Source organism: Macaca thibetana, chromosome 10 (genome assembly GCF_024542745.1).
Source record: "Macaca thibetana thibetana isolate TM-01 chromosome 10, ASM2454274v1, whole genome shotgun sequence".
NCBI classification, from domain to species: domain Eukaryota; kingdom Metazoa; phylum Chordata; class Mammalia; order Primates; family Cercopithecidae; genus Macaca; species Macaca thibetana.
In genome coordinates this window covers 85244349-85256479 of record NC_065587.1, presented here as the reverse complement: position 1 = coordinate 85256479, position 12131 = coordinate 85244349, and the positions used below count along the sequence as shown (strand labels likewise).

The window sequence follows — 12131 nt, the reverse complement described above, 5'->3', positions numbered from 1 at the left end:
CTCGAACCCTGACTTCAGGTGATCCGCCTGCCTCGGCCTCCCAAATGGTTACAATTTTTAAAGTGCTTTTTCTGTTTGAATTGGGATCCAGTTGGTTGATATGTTTTTAATGTCTTTTTTAGCTTTAGATTTCCCTTCCATCTTTATATTCTTTGCAATTTGTCATAATTTGGAATATGCTGTGTCATTTACCCTGCCGCCTTTCCCACAGGCTGGATTTTGCTGATTCCCTTGCCTGAGGATATTGGCATGTTCCCACTTACACTTGTCTTTGCTGCTGGTTCCCTGTAGGGCAGCTATAGGTCAGAGCCAGGCCATCCCTGCGAGGGAAGGACAGGAACTGTGGGGCAGTGGCGTTGGTACTTCACAGTGGCTGGCCTGGTAACCATTGGTGGTCCCTCCCTAGAGCTATTAATTCCCTGGTGGTGATGAAATGATATTTTAATTTTGTTATTCTTTTTTTTTTTTTTTTTTTTTTTTTTTTAGCAGGAATATCTCTAAAGGAGAAACTTTCTTTCACAGTTATTTGGTTACTTGAAGTACAGATAGTTTTGGAAATGCAAGATAAATGCTTGATTCTTTCTTTTAACAGTTTTCAAAATAATGAGACAGATCCTTTGATCCTTCAGAGGGGACCGTTGAGTTTTTATTTTTAAGTTATGAGTTTATGTGCTTAAATATCTATGTATTTCAGTTGGTTTTTAGTTTTTTTGCTGCCTAGATTTCTCAACTTTGGGCAGCAGGAACTTATGCAGGTTGGTTCCTCAGTCCTTTTGACAGGGTCCTTGTATTAGTTTTCTTTTAGTGTATAACAAATTACCCCAAAACTTAGGGGCTTAAAACAGTATGTATTGACCAGGCATAGTGGCTCACGCTTGTAATCCCAGCACTTTGGGAGGCCGAGGCGGGTGGATTGCTTGAGCTCAGGAGTTTGAGACCATCCTGAGCAATACAGCAAAACTCCATCTACAAAAAATACAAAACTAGGCAGGTGCAGTGGTGCGTACCTATAGTCAAAGCTACCTGGGAGGCTAAGGCAGGATAATCGCTTGAGCCTAGGAGGTGGAGGTTACAGTGAGCTGAGATCATGCCACTGCACTCCAGCCTGGGCGGCAGGAGTGAAACTCTGTCTCAAAAAAACCAAACAACAACAACAATAAAACGCAGCCTGTATTATCTCAGAGTTTCTATGGGTCAGGAATCTGGGTGGGATTTAGCAGGGTCTTCTGACTCTGGCTCTCCCCTAGCGCTGCAGTCAGGGTGCCAGGCGGCTGCCCAGTCATGTTTCATCGTCATGTCCCTGTGTGGGCTTGGGGAGCGTGCCCTGCCAGGCTGTCTGGCGTGCTGCTGGTAGGCCCCTGTTCCTGCTGGCTGGGTCTGTCCACAGGGGTCCTCACTCTGTCATCCCTGGCTTTTCGCACTGCCCGGGCTCTAAGAGAGAAGGGAGAAGAGAGAGCCAGCAAGACAGAAGTCACAGTCTTGAAAGCCCACCTGGGAGGTGACAGACCATCACTTGGGTGTGTTTGGGTTGTAGTCATTAGAAGTGACTCACTAGGTCCAGCCCACACTCAAGGGCAGGGATCATACACACCAGGGTGTGAGTACTGGGCGATCATTGGGAGCCATGTTACAAGGTGCCCGCCACAGCCCTAGTGACCTGTGTTAGTGTTCCTGCTTTATTGTGTGAGGAAATGGTTCAATATTTGGATTGAGTCACTTCTCCAAGGAACCCTGACTTATTTTAGTGGAAAATGGTATTTATAGGCTGTAATTTGAGCATAAGATTCTAGGCCTTTTCAATGGACAAAGCAAGGGAGTTGTTTGTTTTTTTAATTTTGGATGAAAGATGAAGTTTCTGCTACTCCTTCCAATTAGATTCAGGACTACAGTTTTTTCTGGGACAGAGTTGGCCCAGGCTGGAGTGGAATGGCACGATCTCAGCTCACTGCAACCTCCGCCTCCCGGGTTCAAGCGATTCTCCTGCCCCAGCCTACGGAGTAGCTGGGATTACAGGCATGCGCCACCATGCCTGGCTAATTTTGTATTTTTAGTAGAGATGGGGTTTCTCCATGTTGGTCAGGCTGGTCTTGAACTCCCGACTTCAGGTGAACCGCCCGCGTCGGCCTCCTAAAGTGCAGAGATTACAGGCCTGAGCCAACTGTAGCTTGGCCAAGACTACAGTTTTTACTTAACCTCATCAAACTTATGTTTGTATCTCATTCAGCCACTTCAAAAACCTTGGTTCTCTAGGGCACCAACATAATTACTCTTGTAATGTCCCATAGTACACAGACAGAAATCTCAGAATAATGACACTTACATTACCACCAAAAAATGATTACTAAAAATGGTTTAAGATTTCTTTGTAGTTCTTTTTTTTTTTTAAGGATATATCTCATTACAGTATGGTCAAATTCCTCTATAGAGTCATAATTGAAATAATTTCTCACTTTGTGGTATATAACTAGATTCATTTGCTTCAACTTACTTCTGAATTTTAGCTTGTTTTTAAACATTTTTGTTTCATTTTTGCATACATTATTTTTATCATTCTAAAGATGACCTCCAGATCAAAGTATATTTGCAGAAATCTAGCTTCTATCCTTGTCCACGTCCCTTGTCCGCCCCAAATCCTTATCCTCAATTTCCCTTTTTTTCCCAGGTAGCCTTTTGAAAAATTCATAGGTTTTAAAAAAGTTTTAAAATATAATTTGTATTTTTCTACATAGATTTTCTCCATCTTTTGTCTCCACTGAACAGTATATCCCAGTGGCCACGCCATAACAGGATATAGAGATATTCCTCATTCCTTGTTCAGTGGCGTCACACTCCATTGGGTAAATGTATGGTCATTTATTCTAGGGAACTGTACTCTTAAGGAGTCCTCCTGTTCTGCTGTTTTCTGAGAAATGCAGTTTCTGAACAGATGTAGAAAGAAGGTAGGAGGAGGGAACAGTGCCCTGGCTGCTTCTGGAAGAAGCACCTGCTTGTAACCACTCCAGTTTTCTTTTTGGTTTGCATCTTGTGTAGGGGGCTAAGGTATCTTTCTCTTTGTAACAAGGTGAGTGGGGCTGCTTTTTTTTGGTGAGTCTTGGCCCATTGTGGTGTCTGTTATTTACTCTTCCTTTGGCTTACAATTGGAAATTCTTTCAGGGTTTAACAACACACTGTATCAGTCATAATTGTTGATGGTGGCATCATTTTTCATATCATGTTATATTAGTAAGGTTTTGGAAGGAGTGGTGTCCGGGATTCCTCCTCAGATGCCATTGACAAATAAACTAATGTAAAAAGTAAATTAAACAAATGGGTTTAGTTTAGTTTTGTTTTTAATAATCTTTTCTCTTCTAACCACTACTGAATTATTTGTGTTGCAGGGAAAAGGACTTGGAGGCAAAGTTCATTATTCAGATGGAGAAAAGCAAAACAACAATCACAAACTTAAAGGCAAGTAGTGACCTGGCCTTGCTTAAGTTCTAAGAGCCCCATGATTGCTTTACTGTGGGGATGACTTACGGGGAAATAAAGCCTGTCTGCTGTTTCCACACCCTCCTTTCCAGTGCAGTTAGCCACGTCAGCTTGCACCTGGCTTGGGCTCAGTCTTAAAGCAGAAGAGTTGATCCTGTTTCCTTTCCCATCCCTGGCTTTATTTGATCTGGAAGCCAAATCCAAGCCGTAGCTCTGGTCCAGGAGCTCCTGAGTCTATCCCAGATTCGGGCATTTTCATCTTGTGTCCTCGTAGTAGGGACTTAGCCTGGCAATTGACTGTGTTCTGTGAACATTAAATAAGCTTTGCCCCTAGATTTTTTCTAGTTTTTAACGAAAATAATCATGTTTGGTAATCCTTGAAGAAGAACTGGTATTATTATTCAAAACTCAGGAAAGATTAAAAAAAAATCACCAAATTTCTTTTATGGAAAAAAAAGTTAAAAAATATTTTCAAGATGGCACGTTTCTCCTTTGGCACTTAAAATATCCTGTTTGTTTATTTAGTTAGGAAATTTTTAAAGGGCACTGAATGCTTTTCACTGAGGAGGGTAATAGGGGTATAAAATTAATATTGAAGAAATCAGAGCCGGACTCGGTGGTGCACACCTGTGGTCCTAGCTACTCGAGAGGCTGAGGTAGGAGGATTACTTGAGCCTGGGAGATCAAGGCTGCAGTGAGCCCTGTTTATGCCATTGCACTCCACGCTGGGCAACAGAGCAAGATCCCATCTTAAATTAAAAAAAAAAAAAAAAGAAAGAAATGAAGTACTTTGTGGGTTCATTGCCTTTCTCCTTCGATATTTGTCATTAACTTTTAGGTCTGGATTTCTGAGACATGATGCTCCATGGCCAAGTCAGATCCATCTCCTGTTCACATCTGAGGAGCAGATTTCTATTAATACGTGGCTCAAAGGACTGGGTACTTTGAGATCCAATTTCAAAGTAGTGCGAGTTGATCTCCAATGATAGAAGCTGGGAAATGCTCCCATCTTCCAACTGAGCAGCCTCCGGACCATTTGATTTCCTCCGTTGAGGCACTGGTGTCCTTTACCTGAGGCATTCTCCACTGGATGCCTTTCTTTCTCTGCTTAGCACAACCCTTGTGCATTCCAGCTCTGTCTGGCCTGCACGGTGCTTCTTTCCCTTCCTTTGGCCTCTCGCATCTTCTCATGTTTCTACCCAGTTGTCACTTGTCCATTCCCTGCTGGTAATTACCTTGTCTTTCCTTCATGTGCCTTTCTATGCTCACAGTACTTTGGTAAAAGGCCGCTGACCCTGGATGAGTCTCCTTTCTTTGTGCATTAATCTGTTTTCTTCGATTACTCTGTTGCTTTTTGAGTTTTATAAACATTTTATCATCTGATGTTTCAGTAACCAGAATAGATGCCCAGACTTTTAGTGTTTTCATAAGAATCATAATTTTTTTTATAATATGTGAATTGTGGAAAATATGGTGCTCATTGAAGTGATTCAGCATATGTCCAATAAACAGACTTTGGGAGCATATGAAGATTTTAAAACATGGTTTTGGGGTGCACTTTAAGCATATAGCAAGGGGGACAAGATACATGCAAACACCTACAATAAACTCACAATATGGTGTGTCCTGGAAGAGTCTAGGCTGTCGGAGGTAGGAGAAATTACTTCTCCATGCAGTGTCCAAGGGAAGTGTCATGAAAGAGGAGACGTCTGACCTGGAATTTTCAATGAGACCACCAAATCATACAGCTCTAGAAGGTGCCAATCTTACCATGATCTATGTGAATACCACCCTCGTAGTTGTGCAAAGCCCAACTCTGGTGGATTTAGGTGGAGGGAACAGTAAATAGAAGTCACTGAAGCTGGAAAAACAGTCTGGCTGGAGTGTTGGGTTCTTAGGAGTTAATCGTGGAAAAAAAAGGTCAGAATAGTATTCTTGGGTCGTATGACAGACAACTTGGATTGCTATAAGGAGTTTAGTTCATATTTCAATTTTATTTATTTATTGTTTTAGAGAAGCCAGCAGGAATGAAATGCTTTTTAGTCAGCATAGAAACATGGAAGTTTGGGTCAAATGGCAGTGCTTTTTACATTATTATTATTATCCTAATCATTTCTTTCTAGATACCAGAAGGAGGCACTGGGGACTCAGGAAGAGAACGGACCAAGACCTTCACCTATGACTTTTCTTTTTATTCTGCTGATACGAAAAGCCCAGATTATGTTTCACAAGAAATGGTATATGATATTTTCAAAATATTTATGTTGATTTATTTTCACATTGAAAAAAACATGCCTACCCTAAAATACTTTAAAATATCTTGCCAATTTCCTTCTGAATGTAATTTTTATGTAAAATTAGCCTTTGCTAACTTAACTTTCTGAGTGTTATTTAGGAGTATTTATTTAAGCCTGAGAAGAATTCACTTCTGAAAAGGTTGATTTTTTTTTTCCACTTTTGAGCATAATGATGATAATTTTTAATTTGTTTCAAAACCTGGATATGGTTCCTGTTTAGAAGGAGCTCTACATAGAAAGCATTTCTGGGGGGAAATGTGTATGCTGCTAAGCCCAATAAAAAAGCCACTTAACCTTGAATGCTATTCAGTGTGGAGATTTAGGAGGAAACCTCAAACCCAAGTCATGTGTTCCCAGCTTATGTGGATCATTACAGGTTTTAGAGTGGATTCTAGAAAGAAAGAATGTTTCATTCAGAATCTTTCTAGAATCTAGAATGATGCTGGAATTTGTCCGAGAAACCTGGCCTGCAGGCTTTTAAGGGCTAAAATGTAGATGTGAAGTGGACAGGTAAGAACAGACACAAAGGTACCCGCAGAAGCCTATCAAGACACTGATGTAGACATTTCAGGTGAGCAGAGGGACAAGTATATTTCTCTGGCTGGGGAAAAGCCAGGTATTTGAGCAGAGTGTGGTTAGAAATGGGGAGCACCAGTATAGAAGGAAAAACGCAGGCTTCATCACTGGGCCTCTTCCTGGCTTGTTGACAGCTTCTTTAGATACATTGCTTTAGGTCTCCATATGTTAAAATGGGGATAAGAATTCCTGTCCTGCCTGGCCTGGGTTGTAATCCATGCAATGGCATCTCGAAAAGTAGGGCATGAAAAAGTACTTGTTTCTTTCTTTCTTTTTTTTTTTTTTTAAATTATACTTTAAGTTCTGGGATACATGTGCAGAACGTCCAGATTTGTTAAATAGGTATACACGTGCCATGGTGGTTTGCTGCACCCATCAACCTGACATCTACATTTTAATGCTATCCCTCCTCTAACCCCCTACCCACTGACAGGCCCTGGTGTGTGACATTCCCCTCACTGTGTCTATGTGTTCTCATAGTTCAGCTCCCACTTTTGAGTGAGAACATCTGGTGTTTGGTTTTCTGTTCCTGTGTTAGTTTGCTGAGAATGATGGTTTCCAGCTTCATCCATGTCCCTGCAAAGAACATGAACTCATCCTTTTTAATGGCTGCATAGTATTCCATGGTGTATATGTGCCACATTATCCAGTCTATCATTGATGGGCATTTGGGTTGGTTCCAAGTCTTTGCTATTGTGAATAGTGCTGCAATAAACATACGTGTGCATGTGTCTTTATAGTAGAATGATTTATAATCTTTTGGGTATATACCCAGTAATGGGATTGCTGGGTCAAATGGTATTTCTGGTTCTAGATCCTTGAGGAATTGCCACACTGTCTTCCACAATGGTTGAAATAATTTGCACTCCCACTAACAGTATAAAAGCGTTCCTATTTCTCCACATCTTCTCCAGCATCTGTTGTTTCCTTTTTAATGATCACCATTCTAACTGGCGTGAGATGGTATCTCGTTGTGGTTTTGATTTGCGTTTCTCTGATGACCAGTGATGATGAGCTTTTTTTCATATGTTTGTTGGCTGCATAAATGTCTTCTTTTGAGAAGTGTCTGTTCATATCCTTTGCCTACTTTTTGATGGGGTTGTTTGTTTTTTTCTTGTAAATTTAAGTTCCTTGTAGATTCTGGATATTAGCCCTTTGTCAGATGGATAGATTGCAAAAATTTTCTCCTATTCTGTAGGTTGCCTGTTCACTTTGATGATAGTTTTTTTGCTGTGCAGGAGCTCTTTAGTTTAATTAGATCCCATTTGTCAATTTTGGCTTTTGTTGCCATTGCTTTTGGTGTTTTAGTTATGAAGTCTTTGCCCATGCCTATGTCCTGAATGGTATTGCCTAGGTTTTCTTCTAGGGTTTTTATGGTCTTAGGTCTTACGTTTAAGTCTTTAATCCATCTTGAATTGATTTTTGTATAAGGCATAAGGTAGGGATCCAGTTTCCATTTTCTGCATATGGCTAGCCAGTTTTCCCGACATTATTTATTCAATAGGGAATCCTTTCCCCATTGCTTGTTTTTTGTCAGGTTGTCAAAGATTAGATGGGTGGCGTTATTTCTGTGGCCTCTGTTCTGTTCCATTTGTCTATATCTCTGTTTTGATACCAGTACCATGCTGTTTTGTTACTGTAGCCTTGTAGTATAATTTGAAGTCAGGCAGTGTGATGCTTCCAGCTTTGTTCTTTTTGCTTAGGATTGTTTTGGCTGTATGGTCTGTGTTTTGGTTCCATATGAAATTTAAAATAGTTTTTTCTAATTCTGTCAAGAAAGTCAATGGTAGCTTGATGGGGATAGCATTGAATCTATAAATTACTTTGGGCAGTGTGACCATTTTCACAATATTGATTCTTCTATCCATGAGCATGGAATGTTTTTCCATTTGTTTGTGCCCTCTCTTATTTCCTTGAGCAGTGGTTTGTACTTCTCCTTGAAGAGGTCCTTCATATCCCTTGTAAGTTGGATTCCTAGGTATTGTATTCTCTTCGTAGCAATTGTGAATGGGAGTTCACTCATGATTTGGCTCTCTGTTTGTCTGTTATTGGTGTATAGGAATGCTTGTGATTTTTGCACATTGATTTTGTATCCTGAGAGTTTGCTGAAGTGGCTTATCAGCTTAAGGAGATTTTGGGCTGAGATGATGGGGTTTTCTAAATATACAGTCATGTCATCTACAAACAGGGACAATTTGACTTCCTGTTTTCCTAATTGAATACCCTTTATTTCTTTCTCCTGCCTGATTGCCCAGGCCAGAACTTCCAACACTATGTTGAATAGGAGTGGTGAGAGAGGCCATCCTTGTCTTGTGCTGGTTTTCAAAGGGAATGCTTCCAGCTTTTGCCCATTCAGTATGATATTGGCTGTGGGTTTGTCATAAACAGCTCTTATTATTTTGAGATCCCTTCCATCAAGACCTAGTTTATTGAGAATTTTTAGTATGAAGGTGTGTTGAATTTTATCGAAGGCCTTTTCTGCATCTATTGAGATAATCATGTGGTTTTTGTCATTGGTTCTGTTTACGTGATGGATTGTTCAGTTTCCATGTAGTGAAGTTTTGAGTGAGTTTCTCAATACTGAGTTCTAATTTGATTGCAGTGTGGTCTGAGAGACTGTTTGTTATGATTTCCATTCCTTTGCATTTGCTGAGGAGTGTTTTACTTCCAATTATGTGGTCAATTTTAGAGTAAGTGTGATGTGGTGCAAAGAAGAATGTATGTTCTGTTGATTTGCGGTGGAGAGTTCTGTAGATGTCTATTCGTCCCGTTTGGTCCAGAGATGAGTTCAAGTCCTGAATATCCTTGTTAATTTTCTGTCTTGTTGATCTGTCTAATATTGACAGTGGGGTGTTAAAGTCTCCCACTATTATTGTGTGGGAGTCTAAGTCTCTTTGTAGATCTCTAAGAACTTGCTTTATGAATCTGGGTGCTCCTGTATTGGGTGCATATCTATTTAGGATAGTTAGCTCTCCTTGTTGCATTTGTCCCTTTACCATTATGTAACGCCTTTCTTTTTAATTTTTGATCTTTGTTGGCTTAAAGTCTGTTTTATCAGAGATTAGGATTGCAACCCCTGCTTTTTTTTTTGCTTTCCATTTGCTTGGTAAATATTCATCTATCCCTTTATTTTGAGCCTTTGTGTGTCTTTGCACATGAGATGGGTCTCCTGAATACAGCTACAGCACACCAATGGGTCTTGACTCTTTATCTAATTTAAAATGCCAGTCTGTGTCTTTTAATTGGGGCATTTAGCCTGTTTATATATACGGTTAATATTGTTATGTGTATATGATGGTAGCTGGTTATTTTGCCCGTTAGTTGATGCAGTTTCTTCACAGTATTGATGGTCTTTACAATTCTGTATGTTTTTGCAGTGGCTGGTACCGGTTTTTCCTTTCCATATTTAGTGCTTCCTTCAGGAGCTCTTGTAAGGCAGGCCTAGTGGTGGCAAAATCTCAGCATTTGCTTGTCTGTAAAGGATTTTATTTCTCCTTTGCTTATGAAGGTTAGTTTGGCTGGATATGAAATTCTGGGTTGAAAATTCTTTTCTTTAAGGATGTTGAATATTGGCCCCCACTCTCTTCTGGCTTGTAGGGTTTCTGCCGAGAGATTCACTGTTAGTCTGATGGGCTTCCCTTTGTGGGTAACCCGATATTTCTCTCTGGCTGCTCTTACCACTTTTTCCTTCATTTCTACCTTGGTGAATCTGACGATTATGTGTCTTGAGTTTTGCTCTACTCGAGGAGTATCTTTGTGGTGTTCTCTGTATTTCCTGAATTTGAATGTTGGCCTGTCTTGCTAGGTTGGGGAAGTTCTCCTGGATAATAGCCTGACGAGTGTTTTCCAACTTGGTTCCATTCTCCCCATCACTTTGAGGTACACCAATCAAACAGAGGTTTGGTCTTTTCACATAGTCCCATATTTCTTGGAGGCTCCGTTCATTCCTTTTTCTCTAATCTTGTCTTCATGCTTTGTTTCATTAAATTGATCTTCAATCTCTGATATCCTTTCTTCTGCTTGATCTGTTTGGCTATTAATACCTGTGTATGCTTTATGAAGTTCTTGTGCTGTGTTTTTGAGCTCCATCAGGTCTTTTGTGTTCTTCTTAAAACTGGTTATTCTAGTTAGTAATTCGTCTAACCCTTTTTCAAGATTCTTAGCTTCCTTGTATTGGGTTAGAACATGCTTCTCTAGCTCCGAGGAGTTTGTTATTTCCCACCTTCTGAAGCCTGCTTCTGTCAATTCATCAAACTCATTCTCCATCCAGTTTTGTTTCCTTGCTGGCAAGGAGTTGTAATTCTTTGGAGGAGAAGCAGCATTCTGGTTTTGTGAATTTTCAGCCTTTTTGCACTGGTTTTTCCTCATCTTTGTGGATTTATCTACCTTTGGTCTTTGATGTTGGTGACCTTTGTGTGGATGTCCTTTTTCTGATGTTGATGATATTTCTTTCTGTTTGTTTGTTTTCCTTCTAACAGTCAGGCCCCTCTGCTGCAGGTCTCCTGGAGTTTCCTGGAGGTCCACTCCAGACCCTGTTTGCCTGGGTATCACCAGCGGAGGCTGCAGAACAGCAAAGGTTGCTGCCTGTTCCTTCCTCTGGAAGCTTTGTCCCAGAGGGACACCCACCAGATGCCAACCAGAGCTCTCCTGTATGAGGTGTCTGTCAGCCCCTGCTGGGAGATGTCAGGAGGCATGGGGGTCAGGGACTCACCCGAGGAGGCAGTCTGTCCCTTAGCAGAGCGCGAGCGCTGTGCTGGGAAATCTGCTGGTCTCTTCAGACCTGGCAGGTAGGAACGTTTAAGTCTGCTGAAGCTGCGCCCACAGCCACCCCTTCCACCAGGTGCTCTGTCCCAGGAAAATGGGAGTTTTATCTGTAAGCGCCTGACTGGGCTGCTGCCTTTCTTTCAGAGATGCCCTGCCCAGAGAGGAGAAATCTAGAGAGGCAGTCTGGCTACAGGGCTTTGCCAAGCTGTGGTGGGCTCCGCTCAGCTCGAACTTCCTGGCAACTTTGTTTACACTGTGAGGGGCAAACCGCCTACTCAAAGCCTCAGTAATGGTGGGTGCCCTACCACCCACTAAGCTCGAACATCCCAGGTCCACTTCAGACTGCAGTGCTGGCAGCGAGAATTTCAAGCCAGTGGATCTTTGCTTTCTGGACTCTGTGGGGATGGGATCCACTGAGCTAGACCAGTTGGCTCCCTGGCTTCAGGTTCCTTTCCAGGGGAGTGAGCAGTTCTGTCTCTCTGGTGTTCCAGGCGCCACTGGGGTATGAAAAAAAAAAAAAAAACCTCCTGCAGCTAGCTTGGTGTCTGCCCAAACAGCTGCCCACTTTTGTGCTTGAAACGCGGGACCCTGGTGGTATAGGCACCCGAAGGAATCTCCTGGTCTGCGAGTTGTGAAGACCGTGGGAAAAGCATAATATTTGGGCCAGAATGCACTGTTCTTCGTGGCACAGTCCCTCATGGCTTCCCTTGGCGAGGGGAGGGAGTTCTCCAACCCCTTGCACTTTCTGGGTGAGGCTGTTTTCAACCCTGCATCTGTTCACCCTCCGTGGGCTGCACCCACTGTCTAGCCAGTCCCAGTGAGATGAGCCAGCCAGTACCTCAATTGAAAATCCAGACATCACCTGCCTTCTGCATTGATCTCACTGGGAGCTGCAGACCAAAGCTGTTCCTATTTGGCCATCTTGCCAGCCACCAAAAGTACTTGTTTCTTGCAGCTTGAAATGTGTCCATGCACCAGAATCATCAGTACTGCCTGGGAACTTGTTAGAAATGTGAAATCTTAGGA

At 41.8% G+C, this 12131-nt stretch overlaps 3 protein-coding genes across 7 annotated transcripts in view; 2 read left to right on the top strand and 1 right to left on the bottom strand.

Moving 5' to 3' along the window:
* The window catches only part of LOC126929186 (eukaryotic initiation factor 4A-I-like), a 515423-nt gene that overhangs the window by 154906 nt on the left and 348386 nt on the right, over positions 1–12131 (top strand). The gene's annotated exons all lie outside the window — the stretch shown is intronic.
* The window catches only part of KIF16B (kinesin family member 16B), a 315708-nt gene that overhangs the window by 42400 nt on the left and 261177 nt on the right, over positions 1–12131 (top strand). For 4 of the 5 annotated variants that reach the window (XM_050745331.1, XM_050745330.1, XM_050745327.1 and 1 more), the window contains exons 2-3: positions 3378–3447; positions 5592–5705. In XM_050745331.1, coding sequence (XP_050601288.1) covers positions 3378–3447; positions 5592–5705 — 184 coding nt within the window. Of the gene's footprint in view, positions 1–3373; positions 3448–4306; positions 4408–5591; positions 5706–12131 lie in introns of those variants that run through there. The other variant, XM_050745328.1, reaches the window with a different exon arrangement.
* DSTN (destrin, actin depolymerizing factor) overlaps positions 1–12131 on the bottom strand; it is a 1228633-nt gene that overhangs the window by 1066802 nt on the left and 149700 nt on the right. The window lies entirely within an intron of this gene.